Genomic DNA, 27,047 nt, shown 5'->3' with positions numbered 1-27,047 from the left:
GTCGGAAGCAGAGCAGAGAGGACTCTGTAGTTTGAGCGCCAGGCTGTCTGTACCCATCCCCCCGCCCCCCCCCCCCCGCCTCATGATGGGATGAATATGGACAAAGCCAGTATTTTCCTTTTCTTTTAATAAAAGATCTATGTCACTGGGTAGTAGTGGGTACATACATGTGAACAGGAATCTTTTTTTTTTGTATTACAAAGATTGGTTATCTTTCTGAACATAAAAATGTACATTCATGCACGGTCACACATTCAAGTGCCCAGGCAGACCTTTAGTGAAATATTACACCGCCAGAGCACCTGAGATAACAGTGTTATCTGGCGCAGGGGTTTTCAACAGGCGGTCCGTGGACCAATGGTGGTGCGTCAATGTCGTCAAACACAGGGGAGGGGAGGAGCTATCGGTGAACCAATAGGATCCACTGACTGATCCAGTCTGAGGTTGATGCACTTCCACAGAACAGTGCACGAAACCCATCTATGTGCACTGTTCCGTGTGTCAATGTTGTCAATTACTGGGAAGTCTGTGGTTACGAAATTCCACAGGAAAGGTAGTTAGAAGGGTAAGTGTACCAGCTTAGACACAATCAGATCAGAACTTAAAAAAAAAAAGAGGGGTGTGAAATGAGGGGCACTCTTGTCATCGTACATCAATTTATGTTAGCGAACATTTGACATTGCTACATATTAAGGTACATAAGGTGGTCCCTTATTGGCCAAGCGCTCCCACCAACATGTGATTGGTTAGCCGATTTGCTCGTTTACATATGACGTAAGTTTTCCCTTCAATGTCAATGGCGTTTAATGTTTTGATGTTTAATTTACGTCATATTTAGAGGAACTATCACTGTTATCATCATGGATCATATCATACTGGCCATTGGCCTATCAGAATGCCTGTCAATTGCCTGTGTTTGGTTGGCCGATTTGCTCGTTTACATACGACGTACATTTCCCCTTCAATGTCATTGGTCAGGTTGATTCTTAGTCAGGGTGGTGGTCCCTGGTTCACAATCAGTTGAAAACCCTTCCTCTAGACTCTAGTGCAGGGGTTTTCAACAGGTGGTCCGTGGACCACTGGTGGTCCGTGGAGGTATTGCATGTGGTCCCTGACCATGCATTTAGCAATGTAGCAAAGTGAAGATTTTGTATTTTCTTCCACAGAACAGTGCACTAATCCGTCTGTGCACTGTTCCGTGCACTGTTCTGTGGAAGTGCGTCAATGTTATCAGAATTACTGGGAAGTCTGAGGTTAATAGATTCCACAGAAAAGGCAGTTAGAATCTGAAGAAGGGTGAAGTGTACCAGCTTGCCTGAATCATTATTAGGAAATGTTAATGTGCCCATATAATCACGTGCTATATCTTGCACGTATTTGCCATTTTTACTATATATTATATATATATTACCATTACTATTATTAAAATAGTTCAAATAGCCGATAATAGCCATAATGTATGGATGTAGATCTGCTAGTTGAACTATTTTAAAATATTTTTCAAGATACTGTAGTAAAATATGGAAAAAAAAGTTTAGGGATAAAGGTTAAGGCACGCCCAAGATAGGGCCACATGTGTCAGTACTGTATATCAGTTAAGTCCGTGGACCATCGTTTGAGAAACAGTATAAGACATGGGATGCATTCCATAACAAGTGTTACGAAAGCACTAATCTTAGCCCATATCCCATTACAACACAACAGTGGTCCCCAGGTTGATTCTTAGTCAAGGTGGTGGTCCCTGGTTCACAATCAGTTGAAAACCCCTGCTCTAGTGCACACTTGTATAACCTCAGTGTTGCTTTTTCCCCATAAATAAATATCCTTCCAACATCATAGTCTGTGGCTATTTTCCTCCATTATACACATCAAGCTATCTTCAGTTTGCATGTGTCATTGAATAAATAATAAATACATGATATCACTTAAACAACTCTTTCAATAATACAACTGTGCAATGAAGGATCATGAATAATAAATAGCATTTCAGGGGATGAGGTTAACGGGATATATTTCACTTTCACATAAAATAAACATAAATATAAACAAAATATATAAAAAATAAATGATAAAAGACGGCCCCCTCACAGACACGGTCACGCATTATTAGAACAATATATCATCAGTCACCAGCCCAGAACCAAGGACGGCTGTTTTCAATGACTATATCATGGTTAAAGTGGAGTTTGAAGTCACAAACAGTGAAATATCCCTTTAAAATTGTATAAATACATAGAGATATACTGTAACTGTTTCAAAATGGCAGAAATGTTTTTTGGAATTCTTTCAGGCACAACACATGTCCACGTGTTTCAAGTGTGGCAAGGCTTTCCTAAATATAAAAACAATGTTCCTTTGCGTCCAGCTGCCAACACATTCCATAAAATCAGCCTCCAGTGATGATGAAAAAGGGTTTTTAAAGTTTTTAAAGCCCTATTTTGACCACAAAACCCCAGGGGTCAATACCTTTTTTTTCTCCTCTACACCAAACCAGGAAAACCAGGAAAACATCCAATCCACAGTGCTCACAATGCGGTGTGTGAGTTTATAGATCGGATATTTTCGCTGAATGTTTGACCTATTACAACAAGCCCAGCATAGGATACGCTAGTCGCTAGGGTTCATGTGGTTAGTCAAAGAATGTGGGTCTCTATTGAGCCTCCTTTATCTAGTGCCAGGAAGTATATCCCCATGGATGATTAGCAGAGAGAAGGACATGTGAACAACAGCTGCTGTGGCGCTTTGTATTGACAAGACCATGAACTGTGTATCACAGCTTTACTCTATTTCTCTCCTGTAAACACAGTAAAAAAAAAAAGCATAATATTACAATACCACATTACACTCCAATATAAAAGTAAAAGTAATTCTAATACTAGGATGTTTTTATTATATTCCAACAGCCTACCAAAGGCCATATATTTCCTAAGTGTCCACTAGATGGCCCCGTTATTCAATAGAACAGCAAGATGCCAGCTCTGAGAAGCTAGGTCTTTAGACCAGTGAAAATTCAATGACTAAATAACGTACAATGAATTCCCCCTGTAGACTTTTCACATCAAAGATCAGATTGGGCTACTGAGGTGATCAATTTGTTCATCAGAAACGATCGTTATTATTAATTATTGTTTGATTTGCATAAAGCTTTTCTCACCAGATCGTAATAATTACCATTAATTACCACCAATGCTGAGCGATACTTCACCATTTTTAAACATTTATATAATCCCATATACTTAGTTACTGACCTTCAAAGCGCAGTGTCTTCAATGGCGTCGGGGTCACCAAGAGTTTCGAGGCGTCTCTTGCAGGCTTCCAGCAGCTTCTTCTTCGGGCCCAGGGGTATGTGGATGCTGCTCAGGTCCCTGTCCGAGCACAGCAGCAGGGCCTCGAGGTCTATCCTCTCCCTTACGAAGATGGGCATGAAGTCGCCGAGGCTCTGGGAGGCCAGGAAGGTCTCCAGGGGGCTGTTGTCCGGCTCCATCTGCTCCTCCAGCCCCACGTCCGTGTCCTCCCAGGGCAGCTCCTGCTGGTTCCTCTCCTGCAGGCTCAGGGCGCTGCCCACGCTGTCCTCGTCCAGGCTGGGCGAATCGTGCCGGGGCAGCCTCCCGCGGAGGTGCACGTTGGGCGCCCTGCCCACGGGTTCGCTCCCGGCCACGCTGCCCTCGTCCCGCGCCCCTATGCCGAACAAGCCCCCGCTCATGTAGTTCCTCCTGAAGACCATGGTGCCCAGCCCGGGTCTGGTGAACAGCGAGTCGCGGCCCGAGTCGCCGCTGATCTCGGAATAGGCGGCCTCGTGGAGGCCGGGGTCGCTGATGGCACGGGAGAGGGTGTCATCGTCATTGTAGCCGCGGGGGAACATGTCGCGGATGTTGAGGCGCGGGCCGCGCTCCTTGGGGTTGGCGTCGTACGTGCCTTGTTTGAGGAACATGACGTCGCTGCCGAGCTGCAGGCCCGAGAGGGAGCGCACGCTCTTCCTCCCGTCCTCGTAGATCTTGAAGGTGCCGTCGGCGCCGTGCTTCTTCTTGTCCAGCTTCCTCTGGATCTTGGTCTTGCCCTTGGCTGTGGAGTGCAGGGTGGCCTGGGAGGAAAGGGTGGAGTCAAGACAATCAGCCATTACAGCCATTACAAGGCCATAAGCACAGGATAAATACACTGAAGAATGAAGAATTTAAGGCGACGCATTTGATTTACAGTTTCAGTTAATAATTATTTTTGTGGTGTAGTGGTGAAAAATAGCCGATCTACAAGCTCACAACGCGGTGCGAAGCGACGTATTGTGAGCTTGCTATTTTCACTAGTTTGGGTCCCGCCCTGGGTAAAAAATCTCTCTTTTGGGTCACGAGCGCGCACGCACGCACGCGCACACACACCCCTGCAAATATGGCACGCACGCACACACACACACACCTGCGAGTATGGCACACACACATACACACACACCTGCGAGTATGGCACACACACATACACACACACCTGCGAGTATGGCATGTTGGCGGTGGTGACGGTGTTGAACTGGGGCAGCTTGCGGCTCAGCGTGCTGCCGCTGGTGTAGCTGGAGAAGCTCATGGCGTCGGCGTCACGGTCCATCGCCGCCGCCTCCTTCAGGAACTTCTTCTCCATGTGCTCGTGGTGCCTCCTCTGGAGCTTGGCGCACTGCTTGATGCGGCACTCGGCGGCGCGGAACGCCCTAAATAACAATAATAATAATCTTTATTGTCCCGAAGGATATTGATCTTCACAGGTGTGTTCAAACCAGGGGGGCAGTCAGCCAGATATTTCGTGAAGCCTCATTTGAAATCGGTAGTTCATATAATGGCCTGTTGTGGCGCTGGACTGGACCCAAAAAGCCCCATAGCTCCATAGAGGCCCATGTATTTTGGCCCAACTTCACCTAGACTGTATTACCTTAATAAACATGGTCATGAATACTTTCTGCTTCCAGTCACTAGTTTAAAGTCTCATTTCTAATGTCATAATATTCTTTTTGGAAAATTATGGTCCCATTTATAAAAGAAATGACCATAAAGTCGCGTATGTTCTGAGGGGCGTGGCTACCGTTACAGTCTATGATCGGGATCCCCCACCCACTCGAGTCAAAATAAAAACCAACGGAGAAGAAGGGGGGAAGTCCCGCCTCGTTGTCTGGGCCAGCCAATGGCCAGCTGGGCCAAAACGGATCTTGAAAGATGGCGACTTACAGTGCATTAGAATGCAAGGGATTTCAGGCTTCATTTTACGTTCATGTTAGACCCGGGGAACGCTTTGTCCATATTTTTTACAGTCTATGGTTCAAACAGCCACAACAAAGCAACACAGTACAGAAAACATAACATCAAGACAATACAAAAACATGAGGTCCCCACTGCATACAGAACCATCCTATCGGCAGGGCAATTTGTTTAATGTCATGATGGCTGAGGGGACAAAACTCCTACTAAAACGGACCTTTTTCCATGGCAAGGTTCTGTATCTTTGTCCTGATGGCATGAGGCTGAAAAAGCGATATAGGGGCTGATCAGTGTCACGTGATATCGAAAGTGCTAACCGTGTGATGGCCTTATTGTTCATGTCAGAGTGTGGGGGTGTGGGAAGTCTGATGATCTTGGAAGCAATACTGACCTGTCCTTCAGCTTCGTCACCAGCTTGGTGTTCAGCGTGATCTGCTTGGCAGCGATGCTGTCCAGGTAGCGCACGCAGTCCATGTGGCTCTTGGTGGCGGCCATGTCCAGCGGCGTGTGGTAGTCGTTGTCCAGGCACCACACGTTGGCACCGAAGGCCACCAGGAAGGACAGGCAGTTGTGGTGGCCATTGGCAGCTGCCAGGTGGAGCGGAGTGTTGCCCCAGATGTCGCACTTGTCCGGGTCGCCCCTGATGGGACAGAAGAGCACAGGGCAGGGTGAGAAATGATTCTGATCAATGTTACTGTAAATAAATGGTGAATGATGCATTTATATAGCACTTTTATCCAAAGCGCTTTACATAGACTTTGCATTACATTTACCCATTCACATTCACACACCGATGGCGGGGGAAACCATGCAATCAGGAGCAATTAGGGCAGGGTTCCCCAATAGGCGGCCCGCGGGCCATTTGCGGCCCACAGAGCGCCCCCTTGTGGCCCATGAAAGAATTTCCAAAAAAAAAAATATATATGTTTTTTTATTTTTTAAGGGTCCCAGATATAAATGGCATTAAATGGGGGTCAGTAGCCTATGCATGTCAAACTGGGCATCCTTTTCAAATGGGGTCTTGCCCTGAAAATGAATTTTCAGGGCAAGACCTCGACCTCGCGCATGCAGACTCGGCCCCCAGCCTGGTACGCTAGTCAAAATATGGCCCTTGAGGAAAGTTAATTGGGGAACCCTGAATTAGGGCTTCAGCGTTTTGCTCAAGGACACTTCGACACCAACTACAAGACATACACAGAACAGTATTGATGCTGAATACTAAAACCTGTCTCTAATTGCCGCTCATTCTCTGAAATAAGTACACTAAAAAAAAAGGACAGAATGTTATGCGATTCTTTTTTTACATTTCCTTCTACTTTCTCAGGATATATATCCACCAGGGGGCAGCGTATCCCAAGCTTGAAGGTCATAGTCATAGGTATAGTTTTTATGTTTTTATTTCCATTTGGTTTTTGTTTTCAAGTTCAGTTTCGATCCAATTAGTTTTTAAAGCTAAGTGTCCTTCTTTTTTTTGCTTAGTATTAGGTTATTATTATTATTATTATTATTTTTTTAGGATTAGTCGTAGTTTTTCATTCTTGTAATTGTTGTTCGTCAGGTCAGGTATTGTGTAAATTAAAAGCTCAACAAAACATAAAAGTGAAAAAATAAGTATTCACAGTTTAAACTGACACAACTAATAATAGCTGTCCACAGTCAGGTTCCATGGAAACCATCTTGATTTGTAGTCGAGGGTCCGACAGTTGGTTTTAAATCTCTGTGTGTCATACATACTGTACCTCAGGTATTAGGGTGTCCGTTATACATTGCTCTGGGCTCCAAAAAGCCTTCCCCTTCCTTCCTTCCTTTTGCCCGCCCACATGGCCAGGCATTAGCTAAGGGCTGATCAATAATTGAAGTGCTGCTGCAGGTTAAACATGACAGAGATGACTTTGAATTATTCATCCTAACATGTCAAGTCTTTTTTTTCTCGGACACCCAGAGAGACACAGTGACCATGCACGGTGAGGTCACCACCTTTATCAGCCGCGCACCTGATTTCAACTTCCCGTCTGTGACGTCACACCTTGTTGTCATTAATAGGTACCGTAGTAACCGCACCTAACACTCTCACACGTATCACATTGCCAGTTACATAATGACAAATAAGCCTGATTGGTCTGTTAACATGACGCATAGGTTGAAAGTATGGTAGGATACAGGATTTGAGGACAGATGCAAACACCGATATTAGGGATTAAACATCGACACAGTTTTTGCAACGATACCTCAAGTGTTATTATCAAACACTAGTAATATACTAGTAAATACAATATAAATAGTAAATATTTTACTATTAATTAATAATACACTTTATTGTCCATAATTGCATCACTGCACTGAAGCAGTAAATTCCCACATGGACTTTAATATATAAAAATCACCCCCATGTGAAGTGAGGACCGCCCACTGTATTTATATTAGCTTGATGGCGTCTCACGTCGTCAACGTTTGTTTAACTGCTGCCCTAAACAAACAATAAAGTCCATAGACTTGGCTACAATTCGATTTACATCATAAGTACTCTAATCAAACGTTCATAGACTTGGCTGCCATATGACGTAATTTTCAAAAGCCATGTATTGGAAGGGCTAGCTAGCACCCCTCAAAAAGAAAACTAAAATGTTCAGACAGACACTGTATTAATCCCAGGGGGGAATGCAGGTATCCCAAAGCTCATGCAGGCATAATGTTAGTTAAAAACTCAGCACAAAAGGTTATAACAACTAACAGAGGTTACAGGGAAGGTTACAGTATACAGCATAATACAAATATACTATGAAACATAAAAAGCATGAAGAGCATTCAAAACGGGTCATTGGGAATAACAATCCTTTGTTATTGCACATACCATACTCATAACTAAAAGTATAGCAGTTCACTTCATAACACAAGCTGTAACACAGGGTAGGCTATTTGTATTTGTAGCTTTGCATCTTTGTAGCTGAAGTTGAAACTAGCTCAACTTTTTGTAGCTGTTGTCAGTGTTGTAGCTTTTGCAGCAGCTACAAAAATGGGATGCATCTTTGTATGCTTCCATTGAAAATAAATGATAGACTGTATCTTTGCATCTGCCTGTGTGAACGCAGCATACCCGCTCCCTGGGCATTGTATTAATAACACCCACTGCTCCTAATAGTTAGGATGATTTATGATATGTGCTGTGACAAATACCTAAAAACTACTAAAGGAGACTACATTTTTGTTATTACCATCATTATGATAGGCCAATATCGGCCTGTAAAATGAGCCTACCTATAAATCGATCGGACTAAAGCACTTTTTGTTAGGTAAAAGGGTAATTAAATACGTTGCAAAGAGTCAGCCGGGAAATGCCTCGCTCTAGAAGTAAACGGAGAATCACATCTGACTGTCCCAAACAGTAATTTGACTATCAGAAACTCTGCCAGGAAGGGCAAAGTCAGACACATTTAGCTGCCAACACTATCACGTGTACGTTGCTACTAAATAACAAATTAAATCAGAGTTGCTGCTAGAAAACTAAATAGAAAATGTCGTCGTTTGTCAAGATGCATCTTCTGAAAATATAAATTACAGAATTGCTTTTGTTGTTGTTTATTGTTGTCTACCTTTTGCCATGAACACCGACCCCAGCCGGAGTCATATCCACACGGCACATCCTCCAGAGATTAACAAGAGAAGAATATGCCCAATCCATCACAGTGACCTTTGCTTTTCTAATAATCCTCCTGCGTTATGTTACTCTCCAGCAGTGGCCTTAACTGGCCCTGACTTTACGGCATGCATTATAAACCTGTCACTGGGAGCATGACTTATACTAGGACACTAGCACACCCCCCCACTCCCTTCTCAGTGTCTCTCAGCCACAGCAAGCCATCACTGCATCTTTTAAATTCATAGAAAATACTATACCCTTTGCTTTCTAAAGCTGCTTTGTGTAACCTCTAACAAAAGATACTGACTCGTGCAGTGCCCTTGTACAAAGGGCCTTTTACCCAACTAATCACTGCAGAAGATAGACTTACAGTACTGCTAAATCCTCTTAATTCTGTCTATTCTTGTTCATAGAAATACTGAGCGCAAACTCCATTAGGCTACGAAGACATTGTGCTATACAATGAGAAAATGGCTAATTAGTTTGTGTGTGTGTGTGTGTGTGTGTATGTGTGTGTGTCTGAGAGAGAGAGAGAGAGAGAGAGAGAGAGAGACTCTTAAGAGTGCAGATATTATCTTTAAGTAGCTGCTAGGTAACTTACAATGTGGATAAAGGAGTTGCGTAATTGATCCGTATAAAAAAGAAGGGCCTCTGTGTTGGATAACTGAATAGGATTTGAGGTGCTGCTGTTGTGTAATTGCTCAGTGGATCTCACAATCAAAGCACCACCAATGGCGGCCACAGGCTAAGGGATTAAATACAAAGTCATATTGTGTACACTGACTTGAGACCAATCAGCTTGCTATGGTGTGTGTGTGTGTGTGTGTGTGTGTGTGTGTGTGTGTGTGTGTGTGTGTGTGTGTGTGTGTCCTCCATTTACTAGGGAGGCAAATGACCTTTCTCTGTAATTAGGCTGTAAACTTGAATAGCAGACCATCTAGCAGCACTGATTTGATGCTTACGGGACCGGATTATTTAGGTGGCATGTTGTGGTTATTTCTTATGTGTTCACATAAAATATGCAACTAAACTCCAATGAGGCAAAGTTATATTATTGAATGTCAATAATATAACATACAATCCCAACATACGTTTTTCTTTTCATTTCATTTATTTGGTTATTTGGGAGGGACAGCATGTATTAATGAAAAAACACATGATGCAATGTATTAATTGTAAATACACTGGATTTAGAAAAATATGCACATTTTCATCCGTAGTCTCCAACATAAAAGAATATGTAATATGGAAACAAAACATAGGCCTACTACATCAGTACAATATGTCACCATAAATAATATAATAAATACATCAGAGGAATCAGGGACACAGGAATTACAATCTTAGAGGGAGTGGGAAACAATGTAGTCGGTCCGAGACCGCGGTGAAGTTGGTTTCAGGTTTTATATCCACCCAGTTGGATATTCGAAAATGTTAGGGACCGTCAATAAATTACAGATTGCAATTTTTTGCACACACCAAAACACATCACAATGTTCATTGGCCATGCCTACACTATGCACACCCTTTATTTTGAATTTTTTCCTCAAAATGTATTTTTTATGAATTTCTGAAATCTAAGAAATTGAATAACTTTTTGGTCACACGACCTCTTCAACAAAATCATTGTTCATATTGTCTGTCAGTCATGCCTACATGATGCACATCCTTTATTTTGAAATCTTTCTTCAAAATGTATCTTTTATGAATTTCTGAAATCTAAGAAATTGAATAACTTTTTGGTCACATGACCTCTTCAACAAAATCATTGTTCATATTGTCTGTCAGTCATGCCTACATGATGCACACCCTTTATTTTTAAAAAAATCCTCAAAATGTATTTTTTATGAATTTCTGAAATCTAAGAAATTGAATAACTTTTTAGTCACATGACCTCTTCAACAAAATCATTGTTCAAATTATTTGTCAGTAATTCCTACATCATGCACACCCTTTATTTTGATTTTTTTTTCTATCAATGTATTTTTTATGAATTTCTGAAATCTAAGAAATTGAATAACTTTTTGGTCACATGACCTCTTCAACAAAATCATTGTTCATATTGTCTGTCAGTCATGCCTACCCTCATGCACACCCTTTATTTTGAAATTCTTCCTCAAAATGTATTTTTTATGAATTTCTGAAATCTAAGAAATTGAATAACTTAAAATGTATTTTTTATGAATTTCTGAAATCTAAGAAATTGAATAGGTTTTTGGTCACATGACCTTTTCAATAAAATCATTGTTCAAATTATTTGTCAGTAATTCCTACATCATGCACACCCTTTATTTTGAAATTCTTCCTCAAAATGTATTTCTTATGAATTTCTGAAATCTAAGAAATGTAATAACTTTTTGGTCACATGACCTCTTCAACAAAATCATTGTTTAAATTATGTCAGTAATTCCTACATCATGCACACCCTTTGTTTTGAATTTCTTCCTAAAAATGTATTTTTTATGAATTTCTGAAATCTAAGAAATTAAATAACTTTTTGGTCACATGACCTCTTCAACAAAATCATTGTTCATATTGTCTGTCAGTCATGCCTACATGATGCACACCCTTTATTTTGAATTTTTTCCTCAAAACGTATTTTTTATGAATTTCTGAAATCTAAGAAATTTTATAACTTTTTAGTCACATGACCTCTTCAACAAAATCATTGTTCAAATTATTTGTCAGTAATTCCTACATCATGCACACCCTTTATTTTTATTTTTTCTATCAATGTATTTGAAATCTTGAAAAGTAAATGTTTTATTTAATTTCAAATACATTTATATGTTTTTAATTTTTATGTTACATTTAGGAACTTAAATGACATAAGACTAGTAGACATAAGACTAAGACTAGTAGACCTACTATAATCATTAAGCTACTAATATAGACTGAAGTAATTAAAGCGGGTCATGTTTGCATGAGTGGAATTGTAACAGCTGAAATCAATAATATATCAGTATTCCGATAATAACATGCTGGCCCCATTATGTGAAGGTGGGGGACACATGTGGCCCCCAGGCCGCCAGTTGATATTAACCTGTGGGCCACATTAAGTGACCCAAGTGGCCACATGTGGCCCCCACCTGTATATTTTATCTTGTTTGTTTACTAAAGAGCTGGGTAGGGTATAGCAGCCAGAGAGTGAGACGGTGACCCCTAGCTGTTACTTAACAAAATAATGGATGGCTGCCTATCATACATTGTTTACTATTGAAATATTGAGCTACTTAACACATATTTTAACAAAAACAAAACAAACACCTTCCGACGTCCCAAATACAGATAAGGTAACCAAGGGTCTAGGCCGGGTTCTAGTCTAGGGAGTCCTATCCGTTCTGGTAACGAGGGTCCCGAAAGGGGCTAGCTGCAGCCTGCAGGCACCCAACCCAACCATCATCTGTCACTGCAGGTCGCAATTCGTGAAAGCACGTGTTCTGGCCATGGGGCGCAAAAGCCATAAAGCCAAGCAAGGTTTACAGAGAACTCACCCCCTCGACACGACGAGCCTGAGCGCCTCCAGGTTGCCGTGGTAGGCAGCCCACAGCGTGGGCGTCATGCCATCCTCGTCCGGCGCGTTCAGGTCCTTCCGCGTGGCTTCCTTCAGCACGTCCAGGTAGCCGTCCCGGGCCGCGCGGTGGTACCGGTCGGTCATTGTGACACTGACAGACCGTCCGCCGGTCCGCGGCGTCGGGCCTCAGGGGGCCAGGGGCCTGGGCTGGCTGGATGGATCACTTCCAGGGAACGTGGTTAGTTTGCCTTGCCATTAGGGCACGTTTCCCTTGCCCAGACTAGTAGGCTGCTACGGCGTTCGGACCACTGTCAGTGTTGTTTTTTTCTCCTTCCGGGGAGAAGGTAAGGGGGAGGAGGGAGAGAGGGGGGAGAGGGAGAGAGAGAGAGAGAGAGAGAGAGAGAGAGCGAGAGAGAGAGAGAGAGAGAAGCTGCAGGGAAGGAGAGACGCTTGTGCCGTTGCCATGGCGACGCACACACGAGGTCAGGTGGTTGACAAAAAACAGTGGTTAAAGAAATTGGATACGCCCACTTTTCAGATGGATAGGGTTATCAGAACATGAACAGTTTATAGGGCATGGACGTGGTTTTCTGGTTCCACTGAAAAATCGGCCATTCATTCCCCCCCCCCCCCATAGAGATTTAAAAAAATATTTAGGCCTATAGCCTATATCAATTATTTTAAGCGTAGAATCAAGCCAGGATCACCAGGATCCTGCTGGTCATTTTAATTCTGTGAAAAAATATAATTTTATATTTAGGCTAATTATATAGGCCTACTACATTTAAAAACTGCTACACCCTTTAGTTTAGCGGTTTTCGTATATATTTTTCTCACAGAATCAAATGTTTTATGGCTTGATTCTAGGCTTAAAATAATTAATATAAATAGTTAAATACTTTTGTAAATCTCTATGGGAAAAAAGAATGGCCGATTTTCCAGTGGAACCAGAACACCACTCCCATGCCCTCCTGGGTTGGTTTAAAACCAAAGATAAGTCGATGTGTATCCTCAATTGCCAATGTATACTTTCTTTTTCTCTGTATATTATAGGCTAGTCTGTATGTTTTCTACCACTGCTCATACACATATGTGTATTTGACACAATAATTAAATGTAATTTAATTTTGAATTTGAATGTTATCAGTGACCTGTGAGGTGCTTACATAGCAGTGATAAGGGACACACTTTATCGCTGGTGTGTGTGTGTGTGCTGCAAACAGTGGAAATGAATGCCCTTCCTTATAAACTCTACACTACAGGATATTCATTCATTAGTCTTGATTAAGGACCACAAATGTCTTCCATTTTACAGTAACAACACTATAGACACATTCAGACAGACATCCGCCATACATACCTATGCTTGAGTATGTACCTTACACTAAAACAGCAGTTTTGTTTTGTTAATTTCTATTAATGACTATTATAGCGATTATTATCAGCCAGACAATCATGGTAAGATAGCATATTTATAGCCTGCAATGGCATGGTTTCCATCCACCTGTACAAACAACACATTATGTGCTTTTTTCTTTCAAATCGGAGATCACAGGCGAGTATACACCGTATGTGCTGTATGTGTCTATATAACACAACCACCAACAAGACTAATGATGACTAAGACTAATGATAAGACAAAGTTCAACTGTGTAAACCAAACCAAATTCCAGAGGTGTGTCATGATTGTTTGCACTGTATGGGACCGTGGCCACACCTAGTCAAGTTTTAGTGTGGCGTTAGGACTTGATCATTTCCAATCCGGTCCCACTGTGAGCCACATGGTGAAACATGGTGAAACACAGTCCTGTGTTCCTATGACATAACACAGGGAAATACGAGAGAAAGGTCTGGAAACTGAACGGGGAAGGGAAGAGAGAAAGTGAGTGAGTGAGAGAAGCGAGTATGAATCCAGAGCCTCCTTCCAGAACCTCAGACATGGAACTTTCTTCTTCTCACAATGAACCAGTTAACTCAACAACATTTCAAGCTCAAGAGCCGCCGGACCCTGACCCGGTACTGGTCTGGGCCCCTAGCGGTCACCGGTTGCTCTCTGGACTGCTGGGTCTCAACGTGGTGCTGTTGGGGGCAGCGTTGGTGGCTGGCCAGGCTTTCAACCCCACGGGTCTGAAGCACCAGGAGCCCCAGATCTTTCTGCTGCTGTTAATGAGCTGCAGTGTGGTCTGGATGCTGTGGTACCTGCTTTGGGCCAGGAAGCAACCTGGGATCTCCCCACATAAAGATCACCATGCCGGGGGGGTGACTGTCACAGGTGAGCTATTACTATTTGTTGAGAATATTATGAAATATAGTAGGATAGAAATAATTTATGATGGCCATATTAAACTGTTCTCTTCTTTTGCTCACAGTGGTTCTTATGCTTTTCGCTACATTCAGTCTGCTGCTGCATGTCTTCAGAATTGGTTATTTCATCACTATGAGGCAGTGCACACCTGCTGCCAAAGTTATCATCCCGTTCATTGAGGCTCCATTTCTGGGATTACAGGTAATTACAATCTCATGCATGTAGTCGTTATTGTCATTTGACTCAGTGATAAATGGACCAATTAAGCTAGATAGGGTGACAATCTTTCTCTGAAAGCCATAAGTCCTAAGTAAGATACATCAGGCGGCCAATCGGTGCAGCTAAAGCACTGACAAAATTGCTGATCTACAAGCTCACAACATAGCTGATCTACAAAATAGCTGATCTACAAACTCACCACGCATCGCGCTGTGACGCATTGTAGGCTTGTAGATCAGCTATTTTCAGCATGCAACCAAGTGTAAAATCAGGCATTACGATGCCATCAAGGCAGACAAAATGCATTCTTGTCAACAAAAACCAACCAATCATATGATATTTAGTCGACTAAAACTAGACTAACACTAAAACATTTCAGATGACTAAAATATGACTAAAGACTAAAATCAAAATGTGCTGTCAAAATCAACACTGTTGCTCATCATGTCAAATATGAACAATAATCAGCCCCCAAACACAGCTGCTGCTGCTGATGTGATGGTATAATACACAGCTGACTCCAGCTGGCAACCAAGAAACTAAAACAGAACGGAAACGGAGGCCTTCAGCGGTTAATGGAATTGCAAAGTTTGTCAGGCATGCCAGATAAACACCCTTCATTTTCTAAGCCAACTTTGTTACCACACTGTTGGAATACAGTAGGTTACTTACTGAAATACTTTTGGTTGCCAGTTAGTACCACATCCTTCCCCCATCCTTCTCCAATTTCATCACCTTGTGAGTGAATAAAGGATGAGAATCATCACAAAGCTCAGGGCTTTGCTGGTTCTGTAGATCACTCAGCTGTTGCTTATCCTTTTAATGTACATATGAGGTTGTCAAACCATGTTTAAGCTGGCACTAATAATATAACACAATACAGGGGACAGAACTCATCCTTATGGGACCCCCGTAATGGTAAAGTTGATAATACATAATTCCTCTGACACCTATACTTTCTGTGGTCTGTTGGAGAGGAAGTCTGTCATGCAAAGAATAGAACCAGGTTAGGCGGGCTATGGTTGTACAGAATAATAAGTCAATGTGTTGCTGCTCTCATTACCTTGGGCATGCTGCATATAACCTCACCGTGACTGTTTGTTTGTGAGTGGTCTTATTTAGCTACTACTTTCTTCTTTTTGTAGACATATTTACTCTGGGATCATTCCAAAGACTGCATTCATAATCACAAGATCATGACCAGGTATATCGATTTACTTTTCATTAAATAACTTTGTTAGGTATAAAGTATTTTACTGTGGGCCCGGACAGCTGGCGTAGACGTCCGGGTGGGCACCTAGGCTGCTAATCTGAGTTGAGTCCCGATCCCGACGACCTCTGCTGCATGTCTGTCACTCCCCATTCCCTGTCAGTCTTTGGTACAGTCAAATAAAGGCAGAAAAGCCCCACAAAAATATATATTCAAAACCGCACTCAAAGAGAACGTAGGGGCAGCTGCAATTAGAAAAGTCCCCGCCTCCACCGCCTATGTTTTCCATACCATTTTCCATACTTTTTTCATTTCTTAAAGGTATATTCAGTGATTTCACTTAATTCAAATATCACTTATTTTTTTGTTTTGTTGTGATAATCCTCCCTACTATAGAGTGTGCTGGCCTTATAAGGAGTTCCTCCCTGTCCCCAGTTAACCCCTGGGGGTCAAAAAACCTTAGGTTTCGTTTTTGACTCTCTATCCTGATTGGACGAAAAGCTGGGTCCCACAGCCAAAAACGAAACCTAAGGTTTTTTGAGTGAAATCACTGAATATACCTTTAAACTGTATATATGATAATTTCCTTTTCTTTTCATAGAAGTATATATTTGTATCAATGTCTTTAAATGAGGACCTTGATGTAAGCAAGACTTACTTGTGCTTTTTAGGGTTTTATCCTCGTAGAAGTTTTTTATTGACTTGTGATTTCGTTTGAAATGTACACATTCTACTGTACATACTGTGAATACAAATTTCAATCAATCAATAAAATAAATCTATATAATAAGTCTGAATGTACAAGAAACACTCTTGGGTCTCATGGCTGTTCTCAGTGTATCCAACTTTATCACTGGTGTTTAATGGTATGTGACCTGGTCTCCACAGGTCAGGCCTCATGGTGACCCTGTGTGCAGATCTTCTTCTGTGGCTGAATGCAGTGACCGAGGACACCATCCATCAAGAGATGGAGTTGGAGAAGGAAAACAGGGACGATTTTACCAACACATCCAATTCAGAAGGTGCTATAGCTGCACGACCACAAATGTACCTTTGTAACATTAAATTAAAGTACCGGTAAAACCGATATTCATTCACTCATCTCATGTCATCCTGACTGTTATCATGTAAAACAAACTGCTGTTATCTTAATTCCAGGTGGTGGAAATTCAACCATTTGTTTCAACCAGTGCCGTGCAAACGCAGTCTGCCTCATCTTCAGGAAAGGCTATGAGATTCTCTATCCTTTCAACATTGAATACTACCTGATGGCCGGCTGTATGCTTTATGTGATGTGGAAGAACGTCGGGCGCAGGATGTGTCCTCATGGCCCCGGGGCCATTGAACACGCCTCTCAGAGGCTGACGCTGCGCATCGTCCAAAAAGGCGGGATCATATTTGGCCCTCTGCTTGGGGCCTTGGTTTTCATAACAGGAGTGGCTATTTTCATCCTCTATCAAGTTTGGGTGAGCCAGCGTGAGCGTCGCCTAACGGCCTTCCTGCTGTTTTACGGATACCATTTGGCCGTGATGCCCGTCATGTCTCTGTGTTGCGTGCTCGGCCTCCTGGTCCACAAGCTGGAGAGGAGGGCCGAAGAGGCTGGCCACAACCCGACCCGTAGCCTGGACGTGATCCTTTTGGTGGCCGCGGCCCTGGGCCAGCTAGCCCTGTCCTACTTCTCCGTGGTGGCGGCCCTGGCCGTGGGAGCGAGCGACACCCTGGGGAGTCTCGACCTGTCCTACTCGCTCCTCAGCCTGCTGGAACTGATGCTCCAAAACATCTTCATCATCGGTGGTCTCCACAGGCACCCTAGTCTGAGCCTTGCCAAGAGGAATGGAAGGAGAAGCATATTTAACGTAAGTTGACCCTTACTGTATGTTTGCTCTGCATAAGTTGAAGACTACTTCTGCTATTTATTTACTAAAGTAACAACTGTTCCTTCCAAAGCCTAAGAAAAAGGCACCTGTAGAAATACAAGAGGCAAAGACTGACATCTCACTTATGGAGGGGAGCACATCAGCACCACCTGCTGGAAAAGAAGGGGATGGTAAAACATCACGGGCTAAGAAAGCAACCCAAGAAATATGCGCTTTCCTGATCCTTTCAAATCTCATGGTAAACTACTGTATCCTATTTTAGCACCATATTATCTTTCTCAGAATAAGAGGGTATCTCTATTGCTGCCTGTAACACACCACTCACTGTTCCTTTTTTCTTATAGCTGTGGATCATACCTGCATTTGGAGCCCATCCCCAGTTTGAGAATGGTCTGGGGAAGAAGTACTTTGGTTTCACAGCATGGTTTGTTCTGGTAAACCTGGGGCAACCTCTAGGAGTCTTCTATAGGATGCATTCTGTAGGCGCTCTGATGGAGCTGCTCATTACTGCCTAAAAACAATGAATATTTCACAGTTACACTTGAAAAAGACACTCATCTGACTTTGGCAAACATTGAATACAGTCCACTTTGAGGACTTCTAATTAATCACACATTTGCCCCAGTAACAAAATCTAAACCAAACTGTATGTCATACTTCACAGACTATTATGAATCATATATTGTATGCGTAGAAAGGGAGTCTACCATGACTCTGATGAAGACCGCAAGGTCGAAACGTTAGTCGTTTTGTATACTCAGCACCTAAATAAAAGGCTCTAAATGTCCGTGCTGCTCCAGTCTCTTCTCCTTATGCATATATTGTATGCCTTCTTATGTTACAAGACAATATTTTATTTTTTTCCCCAGCCCATCTAAAAATGCTATTAACATTTTTAGTCAGACTCAATACAAAACCTATAACATTTTCATCATGTTTGTGTGCTCTCATAGATCTCTGGGTGGCCTTTATGCATTTCTGTCAGGTTTCACTTCAGGATAAGCCAGGTTTCGTTTCCCTTTTAGAAAAGATGCAAAAGGAGTAATTCTGCTGCCAGCTGCTCTGATTGTCCGTTTCAAACGGTTGTCGGATGCAAAGCACTCAAAGAAAGCCATATGTAAACCTGTGTGCACAAATCTTCCTCTGTCTTTTTATTTTGATAATTTTATTTATAAAGCACATTTAAAAACAGCCTAAAAGATTGGTTGTTTTCATGTCAAACATGGTCAGAAAATGACATTTATTTTTTTCCCCTAATTTGTTCCTTTTTTCGGGCTGTATTTTAGCTTTAACCTTTCCATTCAATCAATGTGTCTATGTGTGTGATTTGATGTTCCTGGATGGGGCTGTTTTTAGTGAAATAACTGACATTGTCTAAAACTTGAAAAGAATAAAACAAAGATAACCCACACTATTGCATGTTATATAATCACTTAGGCAGGTTGTAGGATTAACTGATTTTGGTAATAAATACAAATTCCATTAATAATTGTTAAAGTGCAGCTACAAGTTCTGCACTTCCACTACTCACACACAATACTGTGTCTGTCAAATCTATTTTCAATTACATGTGTTACCATAATGCATCACAGAAGATGGACCACCACCTTCACCTGACGGAGGAGCACTGAAAAGGTGTAAATTCATCACAGGTATGCATCTGTGTCCAATTAATTAACTATATCATAATATGATATTCTAGTATTATGTCATCATGATTGTGTGCCAACTGTGCCATAGTGTGGGATATAACACTGCTTTAAATGTCAAATCCAGTGTTCATACACTGCCCTTCTGCTGACATATGCAACACCCACTCTCAACAGCAAGTGCTACATATCTATTTTAATTTTTCATGCCTCACATAATTGTACGGTGAATTCACCTTATGTTATCGGCTCTTCCACCATTAATTCTGAGACCCACACCTAGAACCAGCCTGAAGTTGTCTCCCAAACCTCATTAAAAAAAAAAGTGTCCCTTTAATATAGTACTTGGCTGGATACTCGCGAATGTCTCTACCACTGATGTCACAATAAGTCAGCTATATAATCCAGATATGGAGTTTTACATTAGCATGTCAGCACTAGATGTCTCTGCCGGTTCCATGTATGGAGCTAGATCAACCTTGTTTGTGACGTTGGACTTCGATAGGTCAGTTACATGCTGTATGTCGGATATCTCCATATCTAAAATGAGGCAAAATGATGTGTTTGTGTCATCATGCGTTATGATTGGCTGAATTCCGGGCCCGTGGACTAGATCTGAGGGCATGCGTCCGAACCTCTTGTATATATATTTTTCCATATAGATGTGTGTGCTGTCGAGGTCGAATAGTTGTCTTTTGAGACCTTGAAGAAATGATGCATGTTAAACTATAAAGTTGCAGTTAAAAGGACAGTTAAACAACCATATTGAACCAGACCAGAACAGTGATTATCCAGCATGTTGTCCAGGCTACGACCAACCCTGTCCCTGAGACCCCCCGTCCCTGCTTACAGATGGGCACACACCAAAGAGAAAGGGAAACCCCTTATGCTTAATCCTCGCACCAACAAAGGCATGGCCTTCACTTTACAGGAGCGACAAATGTTGGGGATGCAGGGGCTGCTGCCTCCCAAAGTGGAGACCCAGGACAATCAGGCCATGCGCTTCCAGAGAAACCTCAAGAAGATGAAAGACCCACTAGAAAAGTACATCTACCTGATGGGCATCCAGGAACGGAACGAAAGGCTGTTTTATAGAGTGTTAATGGATGACATAGAGGAGCTGATGCCCATAGTCTACACTCCCACTGTAGGACTAGCCTGCACACAGTACGGACACATCTTCAGGAGGCCCAAAGGCTTGTTCATCTCCATTCATGACAAAGGACACGTCCGCTCCATCCTAGACAACTGGCCAGAGACCAATGTTGCTGCAGTAGTGGTAACTGACGGAGAGCGTATCTTAGGTTTAGGCGACCTGGGCGTGTATGGAATGGGCATCCCCGTTGGAAAGTTGTGCCTGTACACGGCCTGTGCTGGAATCAGACCTGAGAGGTGTCTACCGGTGGTGATAGATGTTGGCACAGACAACGAGACCCTCCTGAGGGATCCGTTATATATGGGTTTGTACCAGAAGCGCGACCGCTCTCGGGCGTACGACGACCTGATTGACGAGTTCATGGAGGCTGTGGTTGACAAATATGGCCAGGACACGCTGATCCAGTTTGAGGACTTTGGGAACCACAACGCATTTCGCTTAATGCGAAAGTACAAGGAGAAATACTGCACCTTCAATGACGACATTCAAGGCACTGCAGCGGTAGCCCTGGCTGGACTGCTGGCAGCTCAGAGAGCAATTGGCAAACCCATCACTGAACACAGGGTTCTTTTCCTGGGAGCTGGAGAAGCTGCCCTAGGCATCGCCAACCTGATCGTGATGGCAATGATGGAAAGGGGGATGACCCAGGCTGAGGCCAGGGAGAAAATCTGGATGTATGACAAACACGGGCTACTAGTGAAAAACAGACCCCAGGAGACCGATGGAAACCAGGAAGCATTTGTCCATGACAGTCCACCAGGGAACGTTCAGAGCTTCCTAGATGCCGTCAACACAATCAAGCCCACCGCCATCATCGGGGTGTCAGGAGCTGGACGATTGTTCACCCACGATGTCATCAAGGCCATGGGAAGCCTGAATGAACAGCCAATCATCTTCGCCCTCAGTAATCCCACCACCAAAGCTGAATGCACTGCAGAGGATGCCTACACATTCACCAACGGTAGGTGTCTGTTTGCCAGTGGCAGTCCATTTTATCCGGTGACTCTGAGCGACGGTCGCGTCTTCACTCCCGGTCAAGGGAATAACGCGTACATCTTTCCGGGCATGGCGCTAGCCGTGATCCTGAGCGGAGTGAGACATATCCAAGACATTGTCTTCTTGGAGGCAGCAAAGGCTTTGGCAGAGCAAGTGACGGATAAAGAACTCGCAGAAGGCAGACTCTACCCTCCTCTGTCCAACATTAGAGAGGTGTCAGTCCAGATGGCTGTCACGGTGGTGGAATATGTCTATGCTCAGGGCATGGCATTCCACTACCCTGAGCCTTTGGAAAAGAACAGCTTTGTGCGTTCTACTGTCTGGGACACCAAATATGACTCTTTCCTTCCAGACATCTATGACTGGCCCGGCGTCAACTTCAACCCTAAAACCTAGACTGGAAATGTGATAGTCTGCAGGTCCCGACTGCGTCACGCATTTCATTACTTTCAAGCAAGTCGACACAAACTGCTTTGTAGGTCCATGGGCATATACTCTCATTACATCTGTGAAAGGTTGGAATAGGAACAAACGAGGTCGCTACACTTAAGTTTCGCTACACAGGACGAAAAGTTTGCTCTCATATGGGGATAGGGAAATATAACATAGCATACGTTATGTTAATCGTGTGTGTGTGTGTGTGTGTGTGTGTGTGTGTGTGTTAGTGTTAGTGTGGTTGAAGTCAAAGCCGGATACATGGAGCAGCTTCAGTCCTAGGACAACCGAAAAAGCCTAAATTCATCACAGAAGATGCACAGCCAGCAGCACTTGAGCGTCCCACTGCTAGACCTCTTGAAAGTGAGTCTTGGTTATATGTTTTAGATTTAAATTTTGAATGGTGTCAACATTCTGTAGTGATTTAAGAGTGATTCAATTCAACCACATTTGTATGGATGTTGTTATCACTTAGGTTCAGGAATGATAAAGCAATGGAGATGGCTGTGGAGCAGAGTAGAGCAGGCCGACAGGAAGACGCTCCTCTCTGTTGTCAAACAAATAATGTATGCGGGAGGCGAGTGAGGCACCGGGCTTTATGGAGGATTCTGAAGGACAATTCTTCACCAGACCAATAGGCTAACTGACCAAGGGCTAACTGCATATTGCATATTATGAGGAACGCATAATTGATGCTGCTGTGGGCCAGTGGTAGTGATTAAAAAAAAGACTTGCACCTGCTGGGTTGTGGCTGTGTATGGATCTTTCACACGCTACAGGGTTCCCTAAAAGTAAAACTGAGTTTAAAACTGAGTTTAAAATGAATAATGTGTTTTTTCCTTATTACTGTGGGAGTGCAATCATCCAATCAACTAAGCAACTCAAAGCAAGGGTGAATACCAACCATTTCTGTGGGCACATTGCCCACAGAAAGGCAAATGGTTTAAATAACCGTTTTATTTCCATTCTATGTTCCACATTTAAAAGAAATATGTTTTGGTCACTAGATGGCAAAATGTGTCCTAAAGACAGTTTTCTGAAAAACCCGTTTATACCGGTATGTCAGTTGTTCTCAAACTTTTTTACGTCAAGAAGCCCCAGAATGATATGGCGCAGACACACATCTCAAAATATGTTGTTCCAGGGACCCCCCAGAAGCAAATATATGAGTTAAAAACGTTTGCTGTGAAAGAATATATATTCAAAAATTTGAACACGTTTTCACAATTAAAAAAAAATAGCAGATAAGAGCTTGTTTATCTTCTATTTTTGAGCTAAAGTTTAAAATAAAGCTGGTTAAAGTGGTTAAAAGCTAAGGTGACAGATGGGTTACAGGTCTTAATGGGTTAATTCATTGTGAACCCTATAACCTAATCTAATTCCTACATCGGTTATAAACAAAGACATTTATTTACCATGGCAACATAGTCATGGACAGACAGTTATGATATTCACAGACAGTGCCGTAGGATGTATGCACAGTTCAGAAGCAGTTAAGATTACTCTACTTAGAGCTTACTGTACACCACTCTACACTGCCCACTTGTGGTCAAACTACAAAAAAGCAAGTATTCAGAAACTTCAAGTAGCTATAATGATGCCATGAGAATTTTACTCAAAAAGCCTAGATGGTGCAGTGCAAGTGAAATGTTTGTGGCTGCAACAGTCAATACTTTTCAAGCTGTTCTCCAGAACTTAATGCATAGATTCATGTGTCGCTTGGATGAGTCTGTGAATAGCATTATCGTCAGTATAAATAACTCTGTCAAAAGCACTAGAATAGATACCTTAGAAGACATTGGCTTAAAAGCCTTTATTTATAACAAATGCCTTTCTAACATTGGACTGTTTTTATTTATTGGATGTATATTGTATTTTGTGTTTTGTATGTTTTTCTATGGACCCTGAGTCTGCAAGGCATTCATTCATTCATTCATTAACTTACCAGCAGCAACATAATTCATTATGTTGGAATCGGTGTCCAAAAGCAGGAGTTGCAGTACTGTACTAGTCATATCCAGCTGCCATGGCACTGTGAGCCAGCTGCTGTGAGGGCATTGGGTCAGGTCAGCGTGGGGTGATGATGATGATGATGGGCCTGGCATGAAAAAAATATATATATTAATCTAAATTATACATTGTATAAACAAATATGTACAGCCTGTACCTAGTGTAGACTATACAGAAGGGGCAACTGGGTTGACAAAAAGTTTGACACATGCAGATTTTCAATGTCTATAGCTGTTTTGGATGTCAACCGGTTCATTTATCATCCACGTTCTTTCCAGCACTCGTAACGTAAACTTAAGTACAAACTTGCAAACCAAAAACACTGAACGCCACCATGACCACACATGGTCCAAAACTGTGTTGCCTTTCCCCTGTCGCGCACCTGAGTGCCATCACCCACTGACAGGTAATAAGTGTAACCATGACAACCAACCACCCTCTGACTGATTGGCATTACGTCATCATTTAGGATGAGGCCCGGATTGGACAGTCTGGCAATTCTGGCAGATGCCAGAAGGGTTGGTCAGTCATGGGGCCCTGGCTGAGCCAAAACAAAAAGAACTAGAAAATTCGCAATTTTAAAAAATTGCAGAGTGTGGTTGCCGCAGTGGCTTACATATGCCCCTCCCACTAGTATTGCCAGCCAATTACAATTTCAAGTCACGCCTTACATCATGCGTAAGTCATTCGGAGGGGATTTAACCCCCGAAATTCATGTTTTTGCGACAAACGGTTACATTTCTCGCTTCTGCGGTGCCCCCTATGGATGAAAATGGAATTGCTTTTAGAACTTGGTTGATTGAACCACCCCGGACATGTGATTGAAATTTGGGATGGATTGGACATTCCGTTCGTGATTTATGGCATTTTTTGTGATATAGGCCCCTCCTACTAACTTCGGAAGACGATTGCGGCCGAACGATACGCACTTTCAAAATTCTGCGGCTCAGTTTTAATTGGATGGGTCCAGAGATCACGTGTGCCGATTTCTGTGAGATTTGGACAAAATCTGTAGGAGGAAAAGCAAAAAGTGTGTTTTGGACAAAATTCAAAATGGCGGAAAATCTATCATGGCGGAAATGGGCGTGGCCTATATGGGGAGATGCGTCATGACCCAAGGAATCCAGGGAAAGAATAATTTTGATTTTACGACCTACGGTTCAAGAGTTATAAGCCAAAAGGTAAAGTGGGCTGTTATAGCGCCACCATGAGGCCGACCGATAAAATTTTAGTGTTAAATAATTTTAGGGATAATGTTGAATTATCCCTAAAAGTTTTGTAACTGTAGTGATTACAGTCTCCGAGGAACAAATACTTGAATGTGAATTTTTGCCTTTTCCCATTCATGTCAATGGGAAAATTTTATTCACTAATAAATTCATATCAATTAAACTATACAACATTTCTCTTAACAAAATACAAGCACACGATTCCCGATTTTTCCGGTCAATTTGACATATGGCTCAAGTGCGTACAGCGTACAGTGTGGGAGGTATAAAGCGTCAAAATAAAGACTACTAATAAAGACCACACTAACAAATAACACTAGAAAATTCGCAATTTTAAAAAATTGCAGAGTGTGGTTGCCGCAGTGGCTTACATATGCCCCTCCCACTAGTATTGCCAGCCAATTACAATTTCAAGTCACGCCTTAGATCATGCGTAAGTAATTCGGAGGGGATTTAACCCCCGAAATTCATGTTTTTGCGACAAACGGTTACATTTCTCGCGTTTGCGGCGCCCCCTATGGATGAAAATGGAATTGCTTTTAGAACTTGGTTGATTGAACCACCCCGGACATGTGATTCAAATTTGGGATGGATTGGACATTCCGTTCGTGATTTATGGCATTTTTGTGATATAGGCCCCTCCTACTAACTTCGGAAGACGATTACGGCCGAACGATACGTACTACCAAAATTCTGCATCTGGTGTTTTAATCGGATATGTCCAGAGATCATGTGTGCCGATTTCTGTGAGATTTGGACAAAATATGTAGGAGGAAAAGCAAAAAGTTTGTTTTGGACAAAATTCAAAATGGCGGAAAATCCATCATGGCGGAAATGGGCGTGGCCTATATGGGGAGATGCGTCATGACCCAAGGAATCCAGGGAAAAAATAATTTTGATTTTACGACCTACGGTTCAAGAGTTATAAGCCAAAAGGTAAAGTGGGCTGTTATAGCGCCACCATGAGGCCGACCTATAAAATTATAATTTTAATTAATTTTAGTCATAATTAAGAAATATCCCTAAAAGTTTTGTAACTATAGTGATTACAGTCTCCGAGGAAAAAATACTTGAATGTGATTTTTTGCCTTTTCCCATTCATGTCAATGGGGAAATTTAATTCACTAATAAATTCATATCAATTAAACTATACAACATTTCTCTTAACAAAATACAAGCACACGATTCCCGATTTTTCCGGTCAATTTGACATATGGCTCAAGTGCGTACAGCATACAGTGTGGGAGGTATAAAGCGACAAAAAAAAGACTACTGTGGAATAATAAAATTAATAATAACTAGAAAATTCGCAATTTTAAAAAATTGCAGAGTGTGGTTGCCGCAGTGGCTTACATATGCCCCTCCCACTAGTATTGCCAGCCAATTACAATTTCAAGTCACGCCTTAGATCATGCGTAAGTAATTCGGAGGGGATTTAACCCCCGAAATTCATGTTTTTGCGACAAACGGTTACATTTCTCGCATTTGCGGCGCCCCCTATGGATGAAAATGGAATTGCTTTTAGAACTTGGTTGATTGAACCACCCCGGACATGTGATTCAAATTTGGGATGGATTGG

The 27,047-nt window shown here is 42.3% G+C and overlaps 3 protein-coding genes across 3 annotated transcripts; 2 read left to right on the top strand and 1 right to left on the bottom strand.

Moving 5' to 3' along the window:
- Positions 1–204: 204 nt before the first annotated feature.
- Positions 205–12,664, bottom strand: LOC310874325 (pre-mRNA splicing regulator USH1G-like). Its single transcript, XM_083787090.1, has 6 exons — positions 12,363–12,664; positions 5,623–5,871; positions 4,477–4,690; positions 3,249–4,081; positions 1,765–2,794; positions 205–1,033 (listed from the first exon to the last, which is right to left on the bottom strand). The coding sequence occupies exons 1-4, from the start codon at positions 12,524–12,526 to the stop codon at positions 3,251–3,253; spliced, it is 1,458 nt and encodes a 485-aa protein (XP_083643216.1). The 5' UTR covers positions 12,527–12,664; the 3' UTR covers positions 205–1,033; positions 1,765–2,794; positions 3,249–3,250.
- Positions 12,665–14,055: 1,391 nt separating this feature from the next.
- LOC310874856 (proton channel OTOP3-like) lies at positions 14,056–18,650 on the top strand. The gene is made up of 7 exons (XM_083787754.1): positions 14,056–14,654; positions 14,752–14,888; positions 16,052–16,110; positions 17,005–17,138; positions 17,275–17,972; positions 18,064–18,231; positions 18,338–18,650. Exons 1-7 carry the CDS (start codon positions 14,288–14,290, stop codon positions 18,506–18,508), a joined length of 1,734 nt encoding a protein of 577 aa, XP_083643880.1. The 5' UTR covers positions 14,056–14,287; the 3' UTR covers positions 18,509–18,650.
- A 1,788-nt stretch (positions 18,651–20,438) lies between these two features.
- LOC310874322 (NAD-dependent malic enzyme, mitochondrial-like) lies at positions 20,439–22,190 on the top strand (the record flags this gene model as incomplete). Its single annotated transcript, XM_083787085.1, has 1 exon — positions 20,439–22,190. One exon carries the CDS (start codon positions 20,439–20,441, stop codon positions 22,188–22,190), a length of 1,752 nt encoding a protein of 583 aa, XP_083643211.1.
- Between the last annotated feature and the right edge of the window lie 4,857 nt (positions 22,191–27,047).

Source organism: Protomyctophum parallelum, assembly GCF_964188405.1.
Source record: "Protomyctophum parallelum genome assembly, chromosome: 17".
In the NCBI taxonomy this organism is placed as follows: domain Eukaryota; kingdom Metazoa; phylum Chordata; class Actinopteri; order Myctophiformes; family Myctophidae; genus Protomyctophum; species Protomyctophum parallelum.
Note: the sequence above shows the minus strand (reverse complement) of the source record. Positions and strands in the feature narration are given on the sequence as shown.